The 27,294-nt window shown below is 37.8% G+C and overlaps 1 protein-coding gene across 1 annotated transcript; it reads right to left on the bottom strand.

The window, feature by feature from the left end:
• Positions 1-7,982: 7,982 nt before the first annotated feature.
• Positions 7,983-16,281, bottom strand: LOC18427188 (Phototropic-responsive NPH3 family protein). The gene is made up of 6 exons (XM_006836245.4): positions 16,106-16,281; positions 13,474-13,543; positions 12,543-12,812; positions 11,510-11,874; positions 9,155-9,758; positions 7,983-8,809 (listed from the first exon to the last, which is right to left on the bottom strand). The coding sequence occupies exons 1-6, from the start codon at positions 16,162-16,164 to the stop codon at positions 8,282-8,284; spliced, it is 1,896 nt and encodes a 631-aa protein (XP_006836308.1). The 5' UTR covers positions 16,165-16,281; the 3' UTR covers positions 7,983-8,281.
• Between the last annotated feature and the right edge of the window lie 11,013 nt (positions 16,282-27,294).

Here is a 27,294-nt window from a genome sequence, read left to right on the forward strand (position 1 = left end):
CTTCTTTTAATTCATTCGCATTTGGTCTATAAACATTGCAATACATCCAGACAAACTCATTCACTATCCCTTCCAAAATCATCATAACAAACCTTTCAGTCAAGAGGGAATCAACAGATTTCAAGCAAGTGGGGTCCCACATGAACCATAAACCCCCAGACTCAAACCCTACAAAGGCCACAGGACCTACACCCCATATCTCCCTAAATTTAATAATTATCGGTATTGGCAATTTAGTTTCCTGCAATAACAAAACGTCAGGCTTTAAGGACCTGACCAAAAGCAGGATTTCACATTTCTCCTCACACTACCAAGACCTCTAATATTCAAACTACAAATCTTCATTAAAACGTGATGAGGAACCTATCCTGACCAGATCAAGACCACCACGAGAGCTAGTTGAAGAAGAGCTGGACTCAACCACCCATTTGCATCTTTGCCTCTCTCATTATCAGCAATAGCAAGCTTCTTTGGTTAAGGCTCACGCCTAGCCACCAACCGAAGCGAGAACCTAGTTGAAGTTGTAACAGTCCATCCACCACCAGATGAGACTTCCCCCACATTAGCCCACACCCATCTCAGCTTTCTGATTACGACTCTCCTTAGCCTTTTTAACCCTCTCTTTAATCACTTATAAAATCTGGGTATTATACGTCATTTTTGACATACTTGTATCCCTAAGGCAAATAAAGAGAGAGCTAGTAGTAACCTGATACCGCTGATATCCAAGACATCGCTAGACCACAGGAACACTACAACAATAAGCCTAAAATTGGGTGACCTCTAAAAAAAGTGTCAGAATAGCCTCAAATAGCAAGAGAGGGTATTATAGGATACCCTAAGGATGCCTATAAATTTCGTCATGGTCTGATAAGTTTTGATATGATCAGGACGAAACTTAGTTTTCAAAACCAGTTCCTCTCGTACTAAAAATGGACCCTACAACTACAACCCTATTTTATAGGTTTCAAAACAATACCAGACCACCGCCATCAGATTCGAGACGTTAAAGAACCCTAATGACCAAATTTGGGCTCAATCAGACCTTCCAAGACCATTCTGGGCCTAACTTACCATAAAGGGTGGGTTTTACACTATTGCAGTGCAGCCTTAGTGAACCAATTTCCATTTATGGAAGCTGTGATATCATATTTTAGGATCATAACATGCTAGTTTTAAGTCCAATTGAGCTCAAATTTGACACGAGCTAGATCTTGACGACCCGATCATTTTTACATAAAGCACACACTGTGGCATGATCCAAAACAAGAGAATTTCAAGAAAAAAGATGGGCTCAGAAACATGAAAATTCAGATATTATACAATAGAACATCTGATTCTTGAAGAGGTCATAGCTCAAGATCCCGGTTTTGGATCGTCGCAAGTACGCATTTGTTGTGACCGTGCTTTGAAGAGTTTGGTACAGTTTTACGTATGATCGGAGGCCGGATGACATGAATTATGAGGTAAAAAATGACACATTTTTCCAATTGTCGAAATCCTATTTTTCGACGACTTCCCAAATTTGGAATATGCTTAAACAGATACCAAAACAGATGAAATTTAGTAAAAAATGATTGTGACAGTGTCGTCTTTGATTTGTGATGAAAATGAATACTTGGGACATCATAAATTATGCTACATTAATGGTTGAAGAATTGCAAAATTTATGGACTTGGCCAGATTTTGGGTTCTTCCTAAAAAATATGTTTTAAGACGATCAAAGGGCATCAAAACGTCTACAAAAGTTCAAGCATCGATTTTACGATGATTGATTGCTCGAATTATCATCATAGATGTCTTAAAAAGCTCTCGAAGACTAGCAATGGCAAGTGGCCCCTCGTGGAGCGATGGTTTTATCATTTGTTGAAAAGTGCATAGGAGTATTATGGTCATTTGGTCAAAATATATGATGATTATTTTAATTCATTAAATGTGTTTTTTTTGACAATTTTGGATTTTTTTGAATATTCCACCCTTGTTTAGTGGTTTTTCTATATAAGGAAATCCAAGTCACTTGTAATAAGGTATCTGGATGTTTCTTGAAAGTTACGTCATTTGTTATCAAATTCTTGCTTGTGCTTGTGCTTTGTTTTCAAATTCAAGACCAAAAGGAGAGGGGAGAGAAACATTTTTGGTAGAGAGAAAATGCCCCTAGACCACCATACACCTTACCCTACACCACCCCTAGACCCCATACACAGCCCATTCCATACACCTCATTGCACAACATACACGTTAGAGTTCCATGAACCGCACCTAGACCCTAACCGTAACCCACAAAGCCCAAACCTCTCTCTAATGTGCATGCAAAGAAGGTCCATGGATGTGTACCTAGGCTCAAGCCCATCCTAAGTCTACTCTCTCTCCTCTACCTCCCTTCTTTCTCTCTCCTTTTTCTTCTTTTCTACTATTATTTCTCTCTCTTCTTTCCCTTCTATTATTCTCTGTCTTCCTTGCTCGAGCTCGGGGCTGGCCTGAGCCCCTCCCTTCTCTTCTCTTTCCTCCTCTTCTCCTTCCCTTGCTATTTTTTGTTTGAAGTCATGGACCTGTGCTTAGGGCGGGCCCGACTTCCATACCTTAATCCTCTCGATCTTCATCTTCATTCACCTCCTGGTTTTTCATTTCCTCTTGTGCCCGCGCCCATCACTCCTCTACACCTTCACTCCCTTTCACCCACACCTAACTCCGCAATCCTCCACCTGCGCCTATCCATTCTCACACCTACCCGCGCTTATCCACTTGCACCTCCCTGCCCGCGCCTATCTACTCTCATACCTGTCGATGCCTATCCACTCACATCTCCTTGCCCGCGCCTATTCACTTGCACACCTACCGGCGCCCATTAACTCACCTCTACCCATGCCAATTCGCTCACCTCTCCCTGCGCGCGCCTATTCACTTGCACTCCTACCCGCGCCCATTAACTCATCTCTACCCGCACTATCACAATCACATCCCTGCCCATGCTATCATACCTACACCCCTGCTCATGTTATCATCCAACACTCACCATCTGCACCATCACTCAGCGCACCTCCCTCACACCCTTACGTTCTCATATCGCTACACTCTTGCCCGCACTTATCATTCACTCGCTCCCACACTCATGCACATCAATTTGTGCATGCCTTTAGTACATCTCAGCTCTTGCCCATGCTCTACTCATCCTGGCTTCATCCACCCCTCATCCAAACTAATTCCGCGCACATCCCTAGCCCATGTTAACCTCTATCCACCCTTCATCTCTCGTCACCTCTAACTACCCCTTTAGTCCCTACACTTGCACGTACAATTTCTATTCTCTCTTCTCTAAACATATTCTTTTAATCATCCATTTATTTCATTTCACTTTTATTTTGTCATCTTCTTATCCCGTTTTCTTCATTGGTTGCTTCCCTCATTGCCTAAACACTCGACTCGGGGTTGTCATGAGGTAATGTCTTAGGGGCTGCTACTCTAAGCACATTCTCGTACAATGACCTCGGGTCATAAGAGGCATTGCTCCTCTTGCACCCAGTTACTCAGGTTGGGGTCGTCCTAGGCCAGCTTTCTTAGAATCTTGACCCTCTCGCAACTATAATCACCATGTCGCACAGTGCTAGGGTTGTGAAGTGCTTCATTCTCTCTTTTCTTTCACTCTTTTATCTAAACCCCTTTAACACACAAAGTTGAGCCACTCATTCATAAAAAATGTGCATTAAAGAACAGCCCACTCTATATGAACTCCATTGGCAGTTTCTTGAAGTGAAATCCCTAGGTGAAGTGTTGAGTTTTCGAGAGGGGGCCATGTCCAAACTGAGCTGCTGGATAGCCGGATGGCTTTCGTGCGTTGATCTAAGAGGGCATTAGCCCGAGCTTATCTCACGAACTCAAACCGCAGCAAGGTAGGTGCTTCAGTTCATCTCTTCGGCACTTTTAAAATCCTCTCATAGTTGGACATACCTATTTGCAAGAGTGACGCTCGAGCCACGCAAGTGACACGTACAAGGTCACGCGGTTGTTAGAGAGGGGGTCCAATCCAATCCGACTCAGGCACCGACCACTGGGCAATTGGGACATTGGACCCCAGTCCAATATCATCCCACATTGCAGATATTTCTTCCAAATTATCATCAAGTACCCCAATTGGAACACCCTACCCATTAACTACTTCAACGTCAATTGCACCCTCTAAGTTTCCACCCTCTACGATCTCCCCATCTTGCCTATCTTCATCTACCTCGTCAACTAACAGTGGTTGCACCTCTATCAAATCATCACCAACAACTCTCTCACCAACAACTTCGCCGCTTGCCCGATCGCCATCCACAATAGGAAGCATACGTTCATCTTCTTGATCGTTCTCTACAACTGCCCCCCACAGCAATGGAGGCAAAAGCTTGTGATTGCTCTGCCCCAAAGGCATTGGAGGCGGCGAAAGCTCAACCTCGCCTTCTGAGTCACCGTCCTCCACCCTTGAAGAGAAGGTAAAGGACTCAACGGCCGAAAGCATTTGGATTGGTACAATATCATCCCCCACCCCTTCTTCGATGACCACAATCGGCATGCCTTGGTCTTCGGTTGTAACCCTCGGACCTCGTATCAGCCTCCTTCAACCAACCCTTCTAAAAGGCAATAACCTTTCTATGCTCCTCCACCAGGCAGCCGCAAGCAATGTGGCAATAATCTTGTGGAGTTTGAGTAGAAAGAACAAAACAACCACTACTTCCTTTAGAGAGAATGTCCTCTCTTTCTTTCTACCTCCAAAGGCATGTTTTCCAATAGCAGGTTCCTTTCCTTTGATACACCGAGAGACCTCCCTCACACTAGAAGTTAAACTACCAATGCAAACCAAGCCCCACAATTCAAGAAATGTATAAATGTTAACCCCACATGATACTTGGTTGATAGGGACAACTATGTCCCCAAAGGTGATCACCCCTCCACCCTTAGGAATAGGATTTACTTTCCCCATATCCCCCTTAATTGTCTCTTGAATGTCTATATCGCCTTAGTTAGCACTTCCAGCACCTCTTTTTTGGCTAATGGATCCACAACATGTCTTTGACGGGCTACTTGGTCATCTTTTTTTGAATTTACATAACCATCACCCACTTTGACCAGCATGTTTTTTGGAACCCAAATCTGTTAAGACTTGGGCGCCGCATCATATGCCACATTCCTTTTCAAATTACCGTTATTCCATCCACCATGTGTATAGCTATTCCACCTTTGCAGCTTGGTTGCCATTGTTCTCTGCAACACCTCCAGAACCCTGTTTCCCAAAGGCCTTACCTTCTCCCTCTTTCTGACCTCTCCTACGTATAGTTTTCCACTCTGGTACCATATCATCCCTAGAGTCATTATCAATCACTCTCAGTTTCACTTTCTCATCCTATTTGATACCATTTCTAAGACCTTCAATCTAAACTCGAATTAAAAATTCATCTCCTTGAACATATCATGTAATGGCTTTGATATTAGGAGAAAATGTATTCCTCATAATTCTTATCCAAACATAATCCATATCCCCATTGTTCAGACCCGTCTAGTCAATATAATAGAGTAAACCGAAGGTTCCCCTTCTAGCTTGAATCCCAATCCCCTATTGAGAGTAACACTTCTATTCTATAGCCTTCTATGGTGAAGCACTTCTATAGCTGTAGCTTTTTTTTACCTTTTTTTTTTTAGCTTAGCAGTAGAAATTGCCTTCTTCTTTGCTGCTACAACTGAAACGAAACCCTACTGAAGTACCAAGGGCGAACAACCCCTCTTCCAATCTTCAATGGAATACCGGCTGTTTTTTAATAATGTACCAAACAAATTCCTTCAAACCAAAGAGGTGGTTGCATAATTTATGGGCTAAGGTTAAGGTAGCCGAAGTAAGAATAGTGCAATTGTTCTTCACTAATATACCAAAGGCTTGCGATCGTCAGTAGCCTACAAATGAATGGCTAATTCAATAGCTAAAAAAGAGGCTAATACGGGTCTTCTTCTTTGGCTGTTACAGCGGAAACCTTCCCATCTTCATTCCTCTTTGGCTTTGAAGCTACATCTACCTTTCAATCAAAAGCAGTTACAGCTACCTTTCAATTATAGGCTGCTACAACGCGCAGTTGCTATTAACTTATTTACTTGAGACATAGGCATAGCCAGGATAGGGATAGGGATTTTTTAGCATAGGGCTAAAAAAAGCTCTATAAGTTGTAGTACCCGTTGCTATTACTTCCTCTTCGTTACCAAAAGGGTAGGGAGGCGGCTTTGAAGCTATAGAAAGCAAAAGGCTACTAGCTTTGCGACAGGAGCGTGCGTGTGGGCCCAAGCTCTATAGGAAATCAAATAGCATAGGCATAGCAGTGGCTACTCTTTTGCGCTAAGAGTTCTTTGATTGACAAGCTCCCCACATAAATTCTCAAGCTTTTGAAAAATATCAAATTCCAAACATGCAACGGGATACTAAATAGTCTAATCTAATAAAAAATTTACGAATTAAGAAAGAATGAACCAAAGAACTCTAAACTCTTATTGTTAAGAGATTACCTTGAACTCATCGTATTGGAATCTGCATAATTTATGAGGAACTTTGGTGGTACCTCAATCACGCATTCACAACATAATACAAGCGTGATGGTTTCCACGTAATTGAGATTGTTCTTGTTTTTCCCCATCACATGAGTATCCCTTACCAACAAATATACCATTTTTAATCAAGATGAGTTTGTTAGACCCAATGACCATTTAAGGCCCTTCTTGTTCAAGATATATCGTGAAACAAGGTTGCTTCTCATGTCAGGTACGTAGTATACATTTTATAAGGTGAGTACCTTGCCCAAACTCACCTTTAGATCCACCGTGCCCTTTCCAAGCATATTTGCTATAGCTTGGGTTCCAAGTTGAACTGAGTTGCTGTCACCTGCTGATTCGAAAGTTTTAAAAATGTCTCGATTGTTAGATACATGAATGGTAACACCAGTATTGACCTACCATCCATTGTCTTTATCGATTATGTTTACTTCGTATCGCGGATCCAAATCTTTATTCACTTATCCAAATTGACAATTCACCCACCCAGAACGGTTTCCCGGATGGCCAGTTCACCCGATAGATCCAGGTTTCAAAATACTAGACGATTGTGATAACTTCAATCACAAGTTCACTACTTAATATTGTTTTATCTGTTCTTTTTTTTACAAATCATTTTGATAAGCAATTAGGGGTGTGACTTTCTCCCATTAGGGCGTCCCTTTAAAAAAAATACGAAAAGAATGATATTCTAGATATAAAAAACCAAAATACGCCATACAAGCTACATGGCTTGGCATTTTGGATATTAATTTGTTTGCACCCTAATAGAGGGAGCATGCCCCAAAATTCATAAACAATTAGTTTATAGAAAAATAAAAAATAAATACTCTGAATTATTTGACCAAAATGAAATGGTAAGAAGCAAACTTCTATATCGTATCCATTATTCCAGATCAAATGGTTAGGAGAGAGGTGGTAAGAAGCTAACTTCTATATCGTATCCATTACTCCAGATCAAATGGTTAGGAGAGAGGTGGTAAGAAGCTAAATTCTGATATCATGACTGAAACTATCTATCATTCAGATCAAACGGCTACAATAGAGGTGACGTATTAGTTTTTCTACACCTATGGTTTCTCTCATAAATTACGTCACATTTTCCAAAATGAAAATTTGATCCATTGCCTAAACACATAAAAAGCAATTTAGTGATAAGAATCAATCACAACTTCCTCAATCCCCTATCCAGTTAGCAGAGAGTATTAAATACGGCTTTCCTATGGCCCTTGGGACAAGACTTCTCCTAGATTTGCCTCTTTTTCTCTCTCTCTCTCTCTCTCTCTCTCTCTCTATCGTGGGAGCGCGTGTTAGAGAGAGAGAGGGTGGGTGGAGTGGGGAAGGGGAAAGCCAACTCTAACAACTTTAGCAGCTCATTCCAAGAAGCCATCACCATGAAAAAGAGTGCAAAACCATCAGACAACAAACATCAACTTCAAACCAAGCTTTCATTGTTCAAAACACTTTCTTTGTCTGGAAAGTACAGATACAAAACACATAAAAAGTTACATCACCATCACCCTGATCCCATCCCAACAACAATCACAAAAATCAGAGGTCGAACTCCCACATGGTACCCACAAGTCCACATCAAATCCGAGAGAGAGAGAGAGAGAGAGAGAGAGAGGCCTTATACATCAATGGAAGAACTCCTTTTGGGCACAGCAGCCTCTAAGAAAGCGGGGGAGAGAGAGAAAGAAAGAGAGAGAGAGAGACTTCAACCATCGAAGGAGGAGCTCTTCTTGTGCTTGGAATGCTTTGAAGAAGGCGACCGGCCATGACTTCTCACTGAACCCTCTTGAGCACTGCATATTTGAGACTTAAACCTGAAACCCAACCTCTTCGAGACGTTATTCCATGGCCCCCTCGGTTTGCCCAATTTCTCAATCTCTTGCCTCATGCTTGAGCACTCCTTTTCAAGCTCTGAAACTCTCATCCTCATATTATCCATACCCACTTTCAAGACCTGGTTTTCTTTCACTGCACTAACCCACCCTCCCTCTCCTGATGGTGCAATTCCGCTTCTTAACAAAGGCCTTGAGCCTTCGAGATTATCTGATACTAAGAAGCAGCCAGCTATGGAGGTTCTTAATTGTAATTGTTCGAAGAAGAGAACTTGGACAACAACTCTTAGAGGGAGCCTCTCATTTTGTGCCGCATGGGTGCATGCTTCGAGGGAGAGTTTTTGGCAGTCCATGAGGCGGCACAGCTGTTCTCTCTCTGAATCTGAGAGCCATGGGTGCGCCTGCATTCAATGGACAAGTCAAGAAAATAGTATTAGCGAGAAGCCTCTCTCTCTGTCTCTGAGCCCAGAAAACTCAAGGGCACACACAGAAACCAACAGACAGACGGGAGAGAGGGAATAAGAAACACTCACATATCCAATCACAAGGAGAGTTAGATAGAGAGAAACACAGTCATGCATGCATTAAGAGAGCAATGCACAAACGCGCATGCACAAATAAACAGAGAGAGAGAGAGAGACAAAGTTACATGAACAAATAAATAGAGAGCCACACATGCACACACAATTCACAGATACATGCTGAGAGAGAGAGAGAGAGAGAGAGAGAGAGAGCATGTACATTACCTTCAAATATATATCAATTGCACGATACAACCCATCATCCAAAGGCCTGGCGTACTCAGGCACCGCTGCCGCCAGTGCCTGAAACTTGGGGAGCTTCAAATTGATATCAGGCGCCACCTCCGCCAAATAGCCATCAACAAGCTTCGCAACAGTGGTAATTGGCGTCAAAGATGGTGAACCCATGAGCCTCTCATCCTCTATAGAGCAAGTAGGGGAAATCCCTCCTCCTCCACTTGCCTGATCCATCTTCAGAAAATGCTCTAAAATCCTTTGCACACATTCAACATCATAAAGTGTGTCAACTGAATAAGAAAAATTTGGCATCAAAAGATCCTCTAAAGTGGCTTGGTCGAGTTGCCATCCTATTCTTCTTTCTAAATTTGCCTTACAATTCTGGCTAGCATTTATGATCATGGCGGTTCGAAGCAAACCAAATAAGAATTTCGTTGATGTGACACCCTTCTCAGAGGGTAACAATGCCTCGATTTCTTCAACTAAGACTCTTTGCTCGTCTTCTGAAGGGGCGGTGGGCCCTGAACCCATTGATACGAGGCGCGTGCTATTCTCGCTTATGCTCTGTCGCCTGTTGAGCCCAGGTAAATACCTAAAGGAAAAAGAAAGAAGATTGATTAGTGTGCTTGTTTAGGAAAGTATACAGTTAACACCATCCGTTCAAATGGTGCATGGTGATGGAGAGAGAGAGTAGAGGGCACCAGAGCAAGACATGTCCACAGGCCCTGAAGTTGGGTCATCACCTTCCCATGAATGATAGATAATGATGGAGAAAGTGGACAAATAAGAAAAAGACATGACTTCTAGATGGGTTCTGCCCTCTCTGGTGCCATCCACATGAATAGGTGATGATGACACCAATAGGCTAATTCCCATGGTCCACGGATTTATAGCATGGAAAAGTATAATATAATCCATTTTGTTTACAGTAGATCGTGATAACATGAGGTCACAAGCGTTTTCATCATCCATCAATATGTTGAACAGTGAAGGAGTGTAGGGGTGGCAATGGGTCAGGTCAGGTATGGGTCGGGGTTCGGCTGAACCCCAAAATATACTGTGGGACTGGGACCCGAACCTGAATTGTTTATAAGGGGCATGGATATATATTTAAGTATATTTCATAAATATGTTAAATTCGTATATGTATTATTTTAAATATTATAACTATAAATACATATTTAAAACAAATTGATACCGATGAAGCTGAAAGGGAAGTTCTATAGGACAGATGTGAGACCAACTTTGTTTTATGGGACGAAAAGTTGGACGGTCAAGAAACAGCATACTTATAGATGAGTGTAGTTGAGATGAAGATATTGAGATAGATGAGTGCCAAGACAAGAATGAATAGAACTTGAAATGAATACATTCAAGAGAACTTAGGTGTGGCTCCAATAGGCGATAAGATGAGAGAAAGTAAACTTACTTAGGTAGGTTGCCTATATGCTGTGCAGGCCTAGTACAACACCTATTAGGAGGTGAGAGTTGATTCAAGTGGAAGGCTAAAAAAGAGTGAGGGGTAGGCCCAAAAAGACATGGTTGGAAGTAATAAAAAAATATATGGAGACTTAGGGCCTCAGTGAGGGTATAGCCCTTGATAGAACAGAATGACAGACTAAGATTCGTATAGCCGGCTCTAAATAGTTGGGAAAAAGGTCTGTTGATGATGATCATTTAAAATAAATTAATAAAATTTGGGTCGAGTCCAGGTCGGGTCTACATGGACATGGACTCAGACTCGAACCAAAATAGTATTCAGGTCGACCCACCGGGTCTTAATTTTGGACCCATACACGACACAGGTTGGGCCTGCCCTTTGGGTCTTGGGTTGGGTCCGGGTCCATTGCCACCCCTAAAGGAGTGAGAGTAGTTCCACAAAATGTCATTAATCCAATTGTACATCCCATTCTTGGTCCATCACCACATAACCCATTGATTGGATGGTGATAACTTTATGATTATGTTTTGATCTTTTCTGATCAGTGTTCAGAAAGTTGTTGGGCCCAGGATTCATCACAGTCAGCACAGATCTGGAGCCAGGCGATTCCAGACCATAAAAGTATATAGAACCTTTAAAATTTTCTTATTAAAAATTACCTAGTCCGACTCCAACTTACGTAAGTTGGATCAGTCAGACAAGGTCTTGGGCCATTGGCAAGTTGGAGCCCAAGTCTGACTTTTTAAACATTATTTCCAATCGTGACCACATGGATCACACTGCACATTTTCCTACGGTATTCCTTCCTACTTGTTTGTAAGACAACTTCACAGTTCAACCTTTGGACTTTCACGAACATAAACTGGTTGTCTTACCACATACCAAAGAGCTTAAGCAAGTACCTCTTAGCATAGTAGGTGAGGGAACCAGCTATAATCTCAGGCTTCACTCCTCTTGATGTCATGACCGCGATAAGCCTCTTGTATAAGTTCAGGCTTAAGGCCGATACATCCTCATACCACCAATCTGAACTGGGGTTTCGAAGCCTGGCTCCAGTGCTTATACCATTCCATAGGACGCTCCCACCGGGGCTTTGCATAGAACCATGCTCCATCATGGGCCACCCGAATAGGTTAGGGTCAGTGCAAGCCTTTGTGGCCAAAGAGTCTATGCATCGCTTCACTATTCCGAGGTCTCCAGCTTGAGGGAGAACATCCTCGCATGTTTGGAGAGCCCTGACACAATCCTTCCAGCTACGAAGGACTACCTGTGCACAATCATTGGTTGAGAACATGATAAACAATTACATCCATCTTTTTTCTTTTATTCAGTTCAGGATGATAATGCAATCCATAACAGAATGGTATCTGAAAATATATAAGAAGTTACATGCACATGGAAAATAAGATAAAAATTTTATATCTAAGAGTTTTTTTTTTATTTCTACTAACACACCTCTATTTCTTTTAGAGAATTTTTATAGATCTCGTTTTAATATGTCTCACGCATTTTCTAAGGGGAAACAAAAAAATCTTTATTATGTTGCAAAGATTCAAAATTGGTGACTCAGGCTCAGACTCGCCTGAGTCACTCGGACCCAGCAGAGTGCAGGGTCCAGACAAAACCTGGAGACTCAGGAATGTCTCACCAAGTCACTGCCCTTTAATGTAGTTTTCACTGAGACTTGGCTTAGCCCCGCTGACTTGGCCAAAGTTCGAACGCTGACTCAGTCTGGGGATCCTCAATAAGTCCCAGACCAGGTCCCGGCACTTGATGACTGCCCCAAAAATATCCACAAACAAGTATGAACAAGAACCAACTAAGGTTAGTTGATAAGTAAAAAAGCAAAAAAAAAAATCAGCTGGTCTGAGGAAAATACAAAGAGAAAAGATATTTATCAAAAAGGAGAGAAAAGAAGAGAGAGAAGAAAATCACCTGATTGAGGAAAACCTCAGCCTGCGATACCAAATTGGCCTCCCCATATTCTTCAGTCATCTCCAAATAATTAGCAGCACAATAGATATACACAATATTGACAGCTGTGAGCTCCAATTTCACACCATAACAGAACCTGGCTACTAATTCGAATGCTTTTGCACCCCCAGGTATATCACGGAGCTTTATCACACCACCACCCTCTTCTTCTTCATTAGAGAGCTGTCCAATTAGCCTTTCTAGTAACCCACTCCTGGAAAGCAATGGAAACTGCAAAAGAAAAGTCATAATTTAAAAAATACTAAAAAAAAAAGTATATATATCAATGCTGAATAAGATTCAAGGATTTGGACCACATATTGGCTATGCGGTCCAAACATTGTTCTTGGGTCTTCCTCTTTCTTGGTAAGTAATGACTTCAATTAAAGGAATAATTCTGTTACATAAGATTCAGGTAAGGGTTTCCTCCCAAGAAAAAAAAAAACAACGAAAAAAACAAAGATTGATTCAAGTCTGGGTAATATAATATGTCCGAAGACTCTCCCATAAACTTATCGGTTAGTCAGTGAATTGTGGTATTTGGCATGCCAAGGCCACACCCACCATCCATTCCCTTTAATGGATGGTTGGAGATTAACTATAACACATGCATGGCCCTATGGGCCCCACTTCATAGAATAGTTTGTTCTTTTTCTTTTTGACACGAGTCGTGTAGAGAATTTTTCAAAAAGGTAGAGAAAGACTTTGGTTTCCTTATTATTTTTAGGTGACAAGGGGGCGGCCATTTCAGAATTGATAAACAAGTGGGATTTTGTAACTTTCAAAGGGATAGATATTGTAATCAGGCAGATTAGGGAAACCAATCTGCATTGAATCATAACCACCGTATTATTTCAATGGGAAGCCACTCAAAACGGCATATGGAATTCACCATGTGGAGATGAAAGGTCATATCTCCAACTTCAAGGGTAACATCGCTCGGGAGGCCTGTAGTGCAAAACCTGCAAAAGTGCAGAGTGAAGTCACAAAACAAACAAAAAGAATTTCAGAAAATCCGATTTAAAAAAAAAGGAGTTTCAGAAGATCTTGAGTTGGGTACTTTGACCCTAAAATTACTTTGAAACTCATAGAGAAATCAATACAATCAAATAAAGGCTAAGAATATAAACCAATCTAAAAAAATTGCATGAGGCCAAAGAGTAGTCCAGTCAATGTTTGTCATAACTTAGAACTTCAAAACAAAGAATTTATGTTTGTTGTATTCAATACAAAGAAAATTAATGTTTATAATACATGAGAACCAACTTTCAAAAGCTCTTAGAACTAATAACCGTTATTTCAGTAACTACGAAAAACCAATGCCATTTCATAAAGATATACAAAATGAATGTGCTTTTCAGTTCAGAAGTATGTCTAAATAAAAAAATAGCAGCATGTGTATATTTGTACAGCCATTCACTAGCCGCTCCAGACAATGAAACTTTTCAAAATTAACTTTCAGCCGGTCGCTCTCAGTCTATGAAACTCATGTCCTTTTGAGATTTCCTTTATTTATTAAGCAAATCTATTTGAATCATCAATCAAAGATGTGATAAGGTAAATAAAAAAAATTGCGACGAGGAATTAGGAAACATGCAAGATACAAAAGTGTCTTTGAATGAATAACTTAAAAAAAGTACAAAAACCATGAATTAAATTGGAAATACTTTGTATTGCCATTGATGAACAATGATGTTATCTGAAAACATCATGCCACAAACATACTTACATGGACCTTCATAAACATCATGCTGCAACAATTACAGGAAATATTTGATTCCAAGTTCTAAAGGAGGATATTCATTGATCCAGAGGTAAATAAAATGCCATATGTATAACTGATAGCAAGTCCTCAAAACAAAGATGTGATGGATTCAGTCAAATATCCAAAGACTCCTTTAAATGTAGGTTTTTATCGAACCACTCAACTCTTCCCACCAATGAATGAATTACTTTGCTTCATCACCTTCCCCCAGTCCCCCCCCCCCCCCTCCTCTTTCCCCATGTTAGGCACACACCACCCATGCACACACACATAGTGCAAACTCATAAAGGAACTTTTATTTTTATTTTTTATTTCTTCGTTTAGAGGTATAATCAACTTCTAGAGTTTAAAATACCATCGAATGTACCAGATAAATACACTCTACGAGTTACATAAACTGGACCATCCAAAATTTAGAAGTATGTGTAGTCGTGGTTAAAATTAACAGATTTTTCCTTCTTTTGTCAAAGTAGTTTGATAACAAGACCGTCAACTATTTCCATTTACAATGGGTGATTTGAATACTTATTCATAAATGGTATATTCACAATAAATAACTTGTTAGAGTCACGGAAACAAGAACCATTTCCACTAATTCAATTCATACTTAGTTCGTGTCTTTTCTCAAGTCTAACTACTCCAAATGCAACAAGATATGATCATGAAAATTCCAGGCTTCAAAGATTAGAATCATATTATCCATAAATACCTAACATTTTATCTATTAAAAAGACCAATTCAAAAATAAACCAACTCCATAGGAAGTCAAACAGAAACCATATTCGGAAAATAAAATTATTGCCAGAACATAAACATCAACAAAGGAACAATTTCCTTTCTAAATAGAAATAAGAAAGATTTTTAAAACAAACTGTAAAAGAACTAGTAAAACCCATTTGCTACTCACATGAAAGGATTATAGAACGAGTTAACATATTTCACAATACGAAAAATACTCACTTACTGTTAAAATAAAATAGTTTACAACATATCAGCTGTTTTATAGGTTAAAAAATATCATATCAGCATATAAAAATAATTATGCAAACAAACCCACTCCAAAAAAGAAGCAGATTTTAAAAAGATACTATGAAGCCTACAAATCTAAAAAATTGAAAAATCCATTACCAGAGCCTTTCCAGAATAAATTGAGAACAATAACAAATAAGAGAAAAACTAAATGTGAAAAAACCTAACCAAACATGATGCAGAACTAGTAATCATCATAAGAAAAATAAAATTTGATGCCAAATGAGCAGAACTAGTAATCATCATAAGAAAAATAAAATTTGATGCCAAATGAGCAGAACTATACAATAAAAAAGAAAAAAGAAAAAAATAATAAATCATTTGGGAAAGATGCAGCACCAGCAAAAAAAAAAAAAAAAAAGGAGCATAAAAGATACAGGAACCAATTTGCTGAAAAAGTAGAAGTGATCTAAGCATGAACAAATAAAAGAACCAAATTTCTAAAAAAATTCAAAGAGCCCATCTGCTGAGAAACAGATCATCCCTGTAAACAAGTCGTAACAGTTAAAAATGAGGGACAAAAAAAACAACAACAACAGCAACAAAATCAAACTTGATCGTATTGATTTTTTTTTTTGAATCTGATCATCATATGGATTTTAATATGATAATATAGATTTAATCATCGAAAAAAAAAACCAGGAAACATACAAGTAGGAAAAAAACAAATCTTTCACCAGCTTTGATAGTTGGGCCAAAATAACACTGAAAACAAATGCATATTACGTACCAAGCCTGCCCTTGTCTTTGGAATGCATCTTGCTTGGATCCCAGTTTCATACAAGCCATTGACGACTAAAATTACCTCAAAAAGGGCTAAACCAGAAGCAAAATCAGACTAGAAGAACCCAATTTCCCCACAGAGAGAGAGAGAGAGAGAGAGAGAGAGAGAGCTCAATGCAACTTAAAAGATTGAGAGATACAGTCCTTATAAACTAAAATAGCAAACAACCAGTCTTAGAAACCTCCCAGCCTATCCATAAACACTAACAAAGACCCCACTAGAAAAAGGCTTAAAATTCAAGGAAAAGACACACTTTTGGAGTATGATTTCTTGTAATTCAACTTTAAAACCTGATACAAATGGCTCCACAGGCTAGCACTCTACAACCAATATTGGAAAAAACAGTAAAAAATACAGAAAAAGGAACACTTCCAAATTCAGAGCAAACCCAAATGCACCTCTTGATTCAAGGCAAGCCTAAACTCCAGCCCCATTAAAAAAAAAATGCAGATACAGTAGCTTAAATAACAAAGGTAAAAGTCTTTCCCTGCAAATTACATAGAGAACCAGCTTCAAAACCCTATAGCAAAGCTGACACTAGAGGACACCCCCAAACCACTGAAAAAAACAACCCTAAATGCTCCTCTATATTTTGAGAAACCCCAGACAAGATCAAAGATAAAACAAATACCAAATTTGAATAGAAAAAGATGAAGAAACCCTTTGAGCAAAACTCCACTCTAAAACAAACCCACACTGAGTATTTCCCTCCAAACCATGACTAAACCAACACCAAGCACCTCCAAATTTAGAGAGACCCCAGACCTCTAGAACCACAAATAGTTGCAGACCCACTTTCTCTAAAAGGGGGAAAAAATCAAAATTTGAAACCAAAAAGTTAAAAAAAAAAAAAAATTTGAGCCCCCTCACAATGGTAGTGGTACTAAAAAGCTATACCCCACAAAATATACCCCACAAATTGCATGAAATGCAAAACCATTTGTCAAAACACAAGAAAGCCTTCCAGCATTTGGTTCAGAGAATCTATCCAAAAAATTAAGAAAAATGAATTTTAAGTAGCCAAATATTATAATTGCATGAGAAAAATAACAAATAAAAAAATTAATATTAAAATTACTAAAAGAGAGGGACAAGAAGGAGGACAACTAAGACCATGTGAGACTTTCGGGTAACAGACGAAACCTCCCATGAAGAGAAAGATGAGTGGAAAAATAAATTATGGAAAATGATGAACAGTTGAGATGCGTTTTGGACCATGTATCGATCTTGACCGAAGAGGATGGGAGAATCTGGACCGTCCAGTGTGCACTTGTTGTATCTAACCCGTTGCTTTTTTATTTATTTTTCAGGGGAGGTGGAGGGGGATCAAATGGCACTGGTTTTTGGGGAAAATTACATGATTGACACTTGGTAGTCTGAAGTTACTAATTTAACACTTGCATTGTAAGAAATGACAAAAATATCCTTGAACTTGAGGTGCCCGGGAACTTCCACTTTCCATAGGTCAAAAACCCCTTGATTTAGGACCTGAAAAATATTACCTGACCCAGACTCTGACCCAAATAGTATTTGAGTTCAAGATGTGGGCTTAGATCCAATTCACTAAGTCTAATTTTTTTTACCAATACTCAAACCGAGATCGAGCCTATCCCTCGAAGCCCAAGTATGGTCCGAGTCCACCCTCACATCATCTCTCTCTTCACATATATTTGGCAATAGGTGTTTGAACCCTTGCTAGCGTTGTAAATTCCTTTTCAACCAGTGCTACAATTATTTTCCTTCATCAAGGGCTATTGACCGATAATACTTTAAATCCTGTGTTACCAAGAAAAAAGTCAGTTCTTTTAATTTAAGAGAATGAAAAACAAGTGGAGTTGATGTAACAAAAGTTTTAGAAAGCTAGATCAACAACCCTTTTGTTCCTCTCATTGCATGAAAAAGGATAACAACAAACAAAAGCTCACCAAAAATACAATAAAAAAACATATGATAATTAATATATAATTTAACAATATATAACCAACAGACCATAAATAAGAAAAAATAATAAATAACATATAATTTAATAAAGAAAATGGTTATCCTATACCCATTGGATATAATAATTAATACTTATTGCTTGTTAGAAAAGGTATTAAAGTGGCCGTTTGTTGCTTCATTTGAACGGTTCTTTTTGGACTTAAATGAGAATCATGAATGAGAAAAAAATTTCTTGGGATGCTCACATCACTGTAAATAAAGTAACTCTTTATCATTATCCTTAAAGGACCAAAATACCCTTGGTCTCTATAAGAGGGAATAAAAACCTTTTAATTACTGTAAATAAATTCCGTCTCTCTCCCTCTCTCTCTCATGTGAGCCTTTGAAGCACGTGTGAATGCATGTCTACACGTGCTTCAAATATTCAAATGGTCTCTCTTGTGTGTGTCTCTCTTGTATGGATATATTTATGTTTATTTTAGATAAATTTATCAAAATACTAATGAGAGATTGGCTATTTAATATTTTTCAAACTCGTGATCATGTGGGTGTTTTGAAATTAAGTCAAATAATATAGGTAAAATGCTAAATAATTTATACCTCATGATTATTTTGATAAACCTCCCTCTTTTAATTGAAGGATCGGCTTTTAGTGAATTTGGGGAAGCACCTCGAGGGGTACACGTGTGACAAGTGCATCCTTTCAAAATCCTATCTTGTAGATGGATCCAAACTCTATTTTGTAAATGGAATTTGGATACAAAGTGTCATGGATAGATCATCTCAAATACTACAATCATGAATTTTACTAATAAATAAATAAATTATGAGCCTTGAAAAATCTATATTGATTTTTTTATCTATTTTAATAGTTAAAATATCATTAATCTAACCCTAACAAGAACTCCAAATTCATGGACCAAAGGTGGAAATGGATTCACTTCTATGATATATGTATTTAGTGTCCCAAATCTCTTGGAAATCCAGACAGATACACGAGTCAATCAACCGACCAAAATATTTTGAAGTATTCCTTTGTTTTAGTGAGACTTTTCTCACAGAAAACAGATCAACCAAAAAATTACACATAGTTGGTTTTTAAAATAAGTTGAACGAGGTTTTACGTTTCATTTTCACACATGCGTGTGATTTCCCAAAGTCAAGTGAGAAAGAGTAAGGGATCTCAACTAATTTCACTCTACTTTCTTTGGTTGTAGTTCCAAAAGGTGCCACCTTATATTATAGAAGAAAGATGTACCTCAAAATCCATCAAAAAATGTTGTTTCAATGTTGAAATAATCTATAATTGTTCATCTCAATCTCAATATTATAAATATAAAAAAGAGAGTGATTTCAATCCCAATTTGCCTAGTCCTATCCAGGCTATGTTTAATGAAACAAACTAAAAACCAAAAGGAATAAAAAAGCGGAGAATCAGCCAATTTAGGATTTTTCATGTATGAATTGCTATATTTTCGATATCAATCCTACCTGAGCGATTTTGAGTAGAATTGAAGTGAGTTAGATCATATTTTTAAATCAATAAATTTAACCAAATACATCTAACTTATCGATTATTCAACGCTTTTACCCATTTTCAACAATTCCAAGTTTCCAACTCATGACCATATGTATTTTGATGTGACTTTTTAAATTAAATAAAAACTATATTTCAAGTAGTTAAAACATGACTTATATAACAAGTAATTCCTCTATCATATATATTTTGATAAGTTTTACTATTTTCTAAATGAAAGAGTTTATATAGAGCCGAGGATCTAAACAATTAAATTAAAACCCACCTCAAAAGTTTTACTATAAGAGGTTGGTTTGATGCCTAAATATCTTCAAATTGATCGTCTTGATATTCAAGATGCATGGACATGAAAAAAAAAATGGATTTCAAGTTTTGGAAATAGTGCATTTTGTAATGTATTTTTTGGCCGTCAATTTTGAAGATTTTCAAGTTTTCATAGATTTGCTCGATCTACACTATTTTTTAAGCGTTAAATTTTATAATTAAAGATGAAAAGATATTTTAAGGCTATCACAACGATTTCCAATATAGAAACCACATTTCTTGACATTGTTCGAAGGTATGCTTTACTTTGACTGTTCAGGGCCTCAGCTCTATACAAACTACACCATTTTCTAAATCACTATTTTCTTGAAGGGCGCGGTTTTGGTGACTCAACCAACTCACCTATTACTGTCCCGTTCCTTGTTCATCAAACATCCATCTCCAAGAAAAAGTTAAAATAGATGGTTGAAAAATGAATTCAAATAACTATTTGTCTTTTTCAAAGATTAAACTTTCAAATTTAGATCATTGTCATGGTTGAGATTATCGAACCTTAATTTTGAATTTTGGAACGAAAATACATCTTTAAGATATATTCTAGAGGGAGACCGCACAAAAATAGCTGAGTCGGCCGACACACGAGATACTTTTCCTCAAGAAGTGCATGCGGCATCGCAGCATCTTTCTCATTTTGATAGGTAATTCCACTATCAAACTTCATTCTTACGCAGAGAGGCCGTTACTTACCTTTCACTCACCGTTATTATTACAATAATTAATGCTACTTATAAAAAATGAGTAAGATTTTGCATTATTAAATTACCAATAATAATTAATGCTGCTAATTATTATTTTATCTTTTTATGGATTACGTAAACTCCCATGTGCATCGGATGGCGGGAAATCATCAAGATCTCCACCGCTTATCCGGATAATATCATGCGGTCATAAGATCTAACGGTGGCGATTTTATTAAGCTCATTTATTTTCACAGCCAGTAAATCTCATATGTTTATTTTGAGGATGAGAACCTTTCAACTGATCATGATCAACAATCTGACGTAGATATGAAGAAAAACAATTTAAATTCTTAAAAATAGTGAATCACATTATTTAGATTGTTAATTTTTAAGTGCTCGTACAATTAGTTATCAGCTCGGTTTACAATATTTTTTAGCTTGAACTTTCATAACTAGAGATAAAAATAAAATTTTAAATTTTCAAGCTCTTGGAGCGGTTTTCAATATCTTATTCTGACTGTTTAAGGCTGATATCCTACTTTTAAATAAATTCAACAATATAATGTAATGTCTGACAATCTGAAATGTACCACAAAACACAATATTTTATTTTTTTGGATATTGAGTCTAACGAATGACAAATCTTCAACAACTTAGAGTCTAGCGAATGACAAATCTTCAACAAGTTGATTTCACATCTAGCCCATAGGCAATTGTCACCCCTTATGTCAAAATTAAATGATTTAATTGCATAGTTTGAGAAAAGTAAATAGTACATAGGAATGTACCAAAACATGAAAATAAAGTCAATTTTCGGTGGTTAGTGCAAATACTATGCTCCAGGAGGAGCAAACTATTCATTTGCTATCTCAAGTAACAAAATGTACTCGAAAAGAGTTTTTGGGTCCGAAAATTTGGGATCCTTTTAAATATCATCATATGTTTGTTTTTAAAGAAAAAGTAAATTGGAATTTGAGTTCTTTAATACTTAGATCTTAATCTTATTGACAAAATGGATGATGTTCATGCAATTATGCGACATCAGGCTGATAAGTTGAGTTTGTATGTTTTTGTATGTGTGTGACCATTTTTTTTTTCGAGATTACTTTAGTTGATACGTTCCTCAAAAATGGAGGCATTAGCCCGATGAAATAAATAGATAATTTGCTCCTGCGGGAGTATAAAATCATTTGGCTTGGGTGGTACTGCAATAGAAGTTTTCAAGGGGATGCATGTGTCGGAATTGTGTAGTGCTCTTTGACGCTTCCAATCAATCGAAATGTTCCCAAGAGAGAGAGAGCGAGAGAGAGAGAGAGAGGACAAATTTTGGCTTAAATGTAAGCCATGAGAGGCGGTGAGAGAGGACAAATTTATACTTAATATGTAACCCATGAGATTAAGCTTTAGATTCTTGTCTCACAAAAATCTTTGAGACAAAAGAGTTAAACTAATCATTGCCACATATAGAGAGAGAGAGAGAGAGAGAGAGAGAGTCAAATGGACATGTGAGTATATCATGAAAATTGTAGAGATAGAAAGATGAGAATGTCATGCAAATTGTAGAGATAGAAAGATGAGTATATCATGAAAATTGTGTAGAGAGAGAGAGAGAGAGTGAAATGAGCACATGAGCATATTATGAAAATTCCCCCACAAATGTGGTCCACTAGCATGACATCAAGTTTGCATGACCCAATGCACACCAAACTAACCTACCCCTCAAATAAAATAATATCTTAGAGATTAGTTCTTTAAATTGATCCAAAAGATGGCTAAGAATTGAGCATAAAATGCTAACACAGTTGGCCAGCCACCCCATGTGCTTAGTTTGGTGGGTAAGGTATTGTGGCCTTTATTTAGGAACAAGAACTACAATAACAATAAATCAAGCTGCTTTCGTGACGCTTTTAAACACAAATGACATGGTCCTTAGAGCTATTAAGTAGCAAGCTCCATAAGGGAATTTCCCACTTCATAGTGAAGTGAAAAGACTAGGGAAAATCTCTCGCTCTCTCTCTCTTACCTACCTATTTGTCTATAGGGGTGGCAACGGGTCGGATACAGGCCGGGTCCATCTGGATTCAGACCCGAACCCGGACCCGAATAGTATTTAAGTCAACATTTTGGACCTGGAAAGAACCCGTCGGATACAAAAATTTGACCTTTACTCGTACTTATCGGGTCTCGGGTCTAGTCGGGTCCATTGCCACTCTATGATTATGAATTTTTTTTTTTTTTATATCATATATTATTGGCAACAAGGTCATTTCAAGTCATTTGATTTGTTGTTTAATAGCTAAATATTACGAGTTCTTATAGTATACGATCCTTAATACACCCAAACGAATAGGGCTTAAAATAAAGTGTTTTTTTATCTCCAATCGTTTACATGTATGGGTCGAGTCTGGCTATACCCAGACCCAAACCCAAATAGCGTTCGGGTCCAGGTTTTGGACCGGAACTGTCTGGTCTAAAAATTGGACCCATACCCAAACCCAAGGTCAAGTCTACATGTTGGGTCCCGGTCTGGTCGGGTCCATTGCCATCCCTATTTGTCCCTCTCTGTGTATTATTTCTCAATTAAAGCTCCATAAGAGAATTCTACCATTTGATCGAACTGGACTAGATAGTCTAACCAATCAATTGCCAACAGGCGCTTTAGCAAGTTTGGTCTAAAGCATAAGTCAATATTTGGTTAAGAACCGGTCAAAATAATTATTGACATGTTTTGGCCGGCTTTTGTGGGGGGTTTGGGACCGAAGCTCATGATTTCAAAATTTTGGGGATTATTAGCGCTAATCTAGGTATATGAACATGTTCAACTTAGCGTTTGATGACAATATAAGTGGTTTTCATGCGTTTTTTACTAAATGTGAGATAGATTTCTCAGATGAAGGTTGCCTTGCATTTTTTGGACCCGGAGAATAACCTTCAAGAGTGTAATAACATCGAACCATGTAAATTTTTGTATTATTTTCTATTTTTTTCAATCATTTTACTTTATGCTTGATATTTCCCTTTTTTTATTTTTTTTTAATTTTCACATTGTCCATGGTGTGCTATATTACCATAAAAGTAACTGTCTGACACACTTCTCTTTGCATTTATATAAGGGTGCAGTTGGCATATGGATGCATCCGTAGTTGTAGAGGTAAGGTGTACTTTCAAATTTTATCATGGTATATAATTTTGATGTAAAATATTATTAGGATTATCTCAAAATCTATTCATATATCTAATTATAAAATTTTAAATTTAAAAAATGGTTAAAATCAAGTAGATCTATAAACATATGAGATCTTGAAAATGGACGGTGTAGATAATATATTGTAAAATGCACTATTTATAAGACTTAAAATCTTTTTATTTTTCATTGTCATACATCTCGATATTGAGATGATCAATCAAATGGTTTTTCAACATTGAAACTACTTTTTCCGATGGATTTTTGAGGCGTATCCGTAGTTTTACATTATAAGTTTGCATCCTTATATAAACTTTTACTTTTATACAAATGAAATATTTTTCAACTATAGGAGTGGACCCTTTGTATCTTTTTGTGGATTTTCCATCCCGACCACTCAAGCTTACCACCCATTATTTTTGCATGAAGAGGTTGAAAAACTACACCATTGTCCAATGGACTGCGGTGCCCTATTCTGGATTACATCCACCAGTAATCCTTACCCATCGATAGCTGGCGATTAACTTATAGTGGGACCCCATAGGGTGAGTTTCGTAAGCGTGTGAACAATCAATCTCCAACCGTAAGTTTATGGAACTAAGGGTAGTTACAGCTTTCGAATAACAAAGAATGGATTATGGTACGCTTTCCTCTTTCCATAAAAGTCTATTCATGACATTTTTGTTCTCTCACAATATCACATGTATGACTGTTCAAAAAAAGACCAGTGACCCAATTCGCCCATCTAAAAGACTGGTTTGCATCAACAGATTCATAATCCGACAAAGTGAATAGGCAAATGAAAAAAAATAGATAGAAAACAAAACTAAGAATAATAATATAAAAAAAGGTAGGGCCAGATCAACCAGTTCCTTGACAGAACCAACAGGTTTTGTCAGAGAATCGATCAGTTCCTAACAGTAACGAATCGTTTTCTAATATATGGGAACCAAACCGATTCTAACAATTCCTAACCTAGATAAACAATTTTGATATAGATCAACATTTTTTAAAACCATACATGTATTTTTTGGAGGCAAAAAAAATATCCCACTTGCCCAGACTTATTCAACCCTCTCAATTATTTATGCCCCATATCCATGCATGATGGTGAGATGCGCACCTGTTTGGATGAGCAAGTTTCCACCAAAAGAAAATTATGCCCATATCCGGACAGCTACTTTAGTGAGAGGTCGACCATGTTCATTAGAGACGCCAAAATATATTTTGCTCCCGACAGAGTATACTGTTGACTTACTCCCTTGGATAAAATCTTATCTGAAATTAATTTTAGGAATACAACCTTTTCAGCACATAGATTAACCTCAAAAGAACTTTCTAAATTTCACCTTATACACTTGAAAAATTAATGTCTGAAGACTTTGAATATTAAATAGAGACTATCTAATTAACATGTAGATAACCTCAAAAGAACTTTCCTAATTGCACACTATATTGAATAGAGGCTATCTAATTTTTAAAGGGTGATATCTAAATGTTACAAAATTCAAAATTCAATTTTTTTATTTTTGAGAATAATATCTAGTGATTTTTAAGTAGTTCCCAAAATTTCAAATTGAAAAAGTTATCCCAAGTAGATATTCTGACCAAGGGAGTAGATGTGCACCATGCTCCCACGGGAGAGGTAACTTCGATACATAGGGTAACATAAAAAGAAAAGGAAAAATTACAAAACACCCCCCGTGACTCAAATTTTTTTACATTCTGCCCCCACCCACTTTTTTTATTATAATTTTTACTTCAAAACTAACTTTTATAGCAAATACCTCCCAAGTTAAAGAGTCATAGATTGGATGACAAAAATTTACATGCACATGAAGGTATCACATTCGCATAGATGCTCAATCACCAAAGACGGTCAGGCACATATTACTGCCAGACCGGAACCATGCCACATTAATTGTTGGACCGCAAGAAACTTATGTCGGACCGACAAAATATATTTCCGAACCGCTTTAGGAATTGCCGGACAGTAGGCCTTGCAAGAAACATTGCTAGACCGTATGGAACATAATGCTAGACTGTTTGGCAAATATGCCGGACCATATGACACATGTTGCCGGACCACATTTACAAGTGTCGGACCGACGTGGGTGCTAGGGGTGGCGAGAGAGAGAGAGAGAGAGAGAGAGAGAGAGAGAGAGAGAGAGAGAGGGTGTACATTACTAAAAGGAGGGCATTTTGGTCCAAAGAACTATGATTTTTTGACTTAGGGGGTATTTCCAATAAATTTTTGTTTTGAGGTAAAAGTTGTGATAAAAAATTAATTGGAGAGAGGACGTCTAGAAAATCCAATTTAAGGAAGGTATCTGTAATTTTTCCAAAAGAAAAAATGAGAAGCTAAATGGTTAGTGACATAAAGGTGAACTACAATCAGTATTATGAATCTGGACTCGAACAAGCATGAGGTCTGGTTGTGTCAAAATCAGTCTGATTACCATACAAATTAGTTGGACCAAACTTTTAAGAATATAAAATAATATTAAAAATATAAAACATATTTCAAACATATTATCCAACTTTGTTTAACAGGTCAAATCGATCAAAACCAGTCCTTCCAACGAAGAGGTGCCCCTCAGACCTTGCTGGATAAGGCTAGGGTGAAGGAAAGCCCAAGGTCAACATAAGATATATATTAGGTTACACTGAGATTTCAAAAAAGAATTGTATATAACACATGGGACAATCTTACACCCACCCGATTAGGGATGGTGGGCGTTGATTCACACGAACTATGGCTATCTTTTATCTCTTTTTAGGCACCCATATTGATTAACATTGCGACACTACATCACAAGTTTGGATCCCACGTGAATCACATCCAAAGTGAAAAATGACAGATTATGGATTAAAGGGTGTTTATGCGAGACTACTGCATTACCATATTCATGTTCTTGCCATACATAGACTGCTCCATCCCTAAAAAGAGGAATTTGGGTGCCTTACTATTATTGTGGTTAGAGGCATCTGTGCATTCATTCGATAAACATCAATATGCGTTAGGCATGGTCAAATTAATATAATTTGATATCGACTTGTGGCACTGTTATTGGCTCACTTGCAAATGGGTCTCCAATTACATATCAGTTATGTATAGGAAGATATGTCATTCTTTACCATCAACGCAATAACCCAATTTGGGTATGAAATATTATGCACCTTGGTGTTATCCATTATTCACTGGTTATAGATTTTTTATTTTTCACTTATTCCTGAAGAAGCAACTCCTTTGTTGAAGTTGTTCTGCTCTCCAAACAAGACCTAAAAATACCATCTTTGTTGAAATTATAGCTAAAAAAAAGGTTGCAGATGCAAAGATTCAGTGACTATCTAAAAACGACACTGAAGGATACTACTACCAAATGGACAGGAAGGTAAGTAATGGTAGCATTTAAATAGACTTGAAGCTTGACATGCAACCGTCGATGGTTGATATCAGACGGACGGT

This window comes from Amborella trichopoda, chromosome 2 (genome assembly GCF_054954075.1).
Source record: "Amborella trichopoda isolate Santa Cruz 75 chromosome 2, AtrichopodaSantaCruz75HAP2 v2.0, whole genome shotgun sequence".
Taxonomy (NCBI): domain Eukaryota; kingdom Viridiplantae; phylum Streptophyta; class Magnoliopsida; order Amborellales; family Amborellaceae; genus Amborella; species Amborella trichopoda.

Bases quoted from the DNA above. Each gene is read 5' to 3' on its own strand.
- LOC18427188 (XM_006836245.4), bottom strand. From the start codon at position 16,164: ATGGCTTGTATGAAACTGGGATCCAAGCAAGATGCATTCCAAAGACAA. The intron at 13,544-16,105 runs GTACGTAATATG...GCACTTTTGCAG, and splicing joins CAAAGACAAGGGCAGGCTTG to GTTTTGCACTACAGGCCTCC. The intron at 11,875-12,542 runs GTGATTTTCTTC...GATTGTGCACAG, and splicing joins CTGAGGTTTTCCTCAATCAG to GTAGTCCTTCGTAGCTGGAA.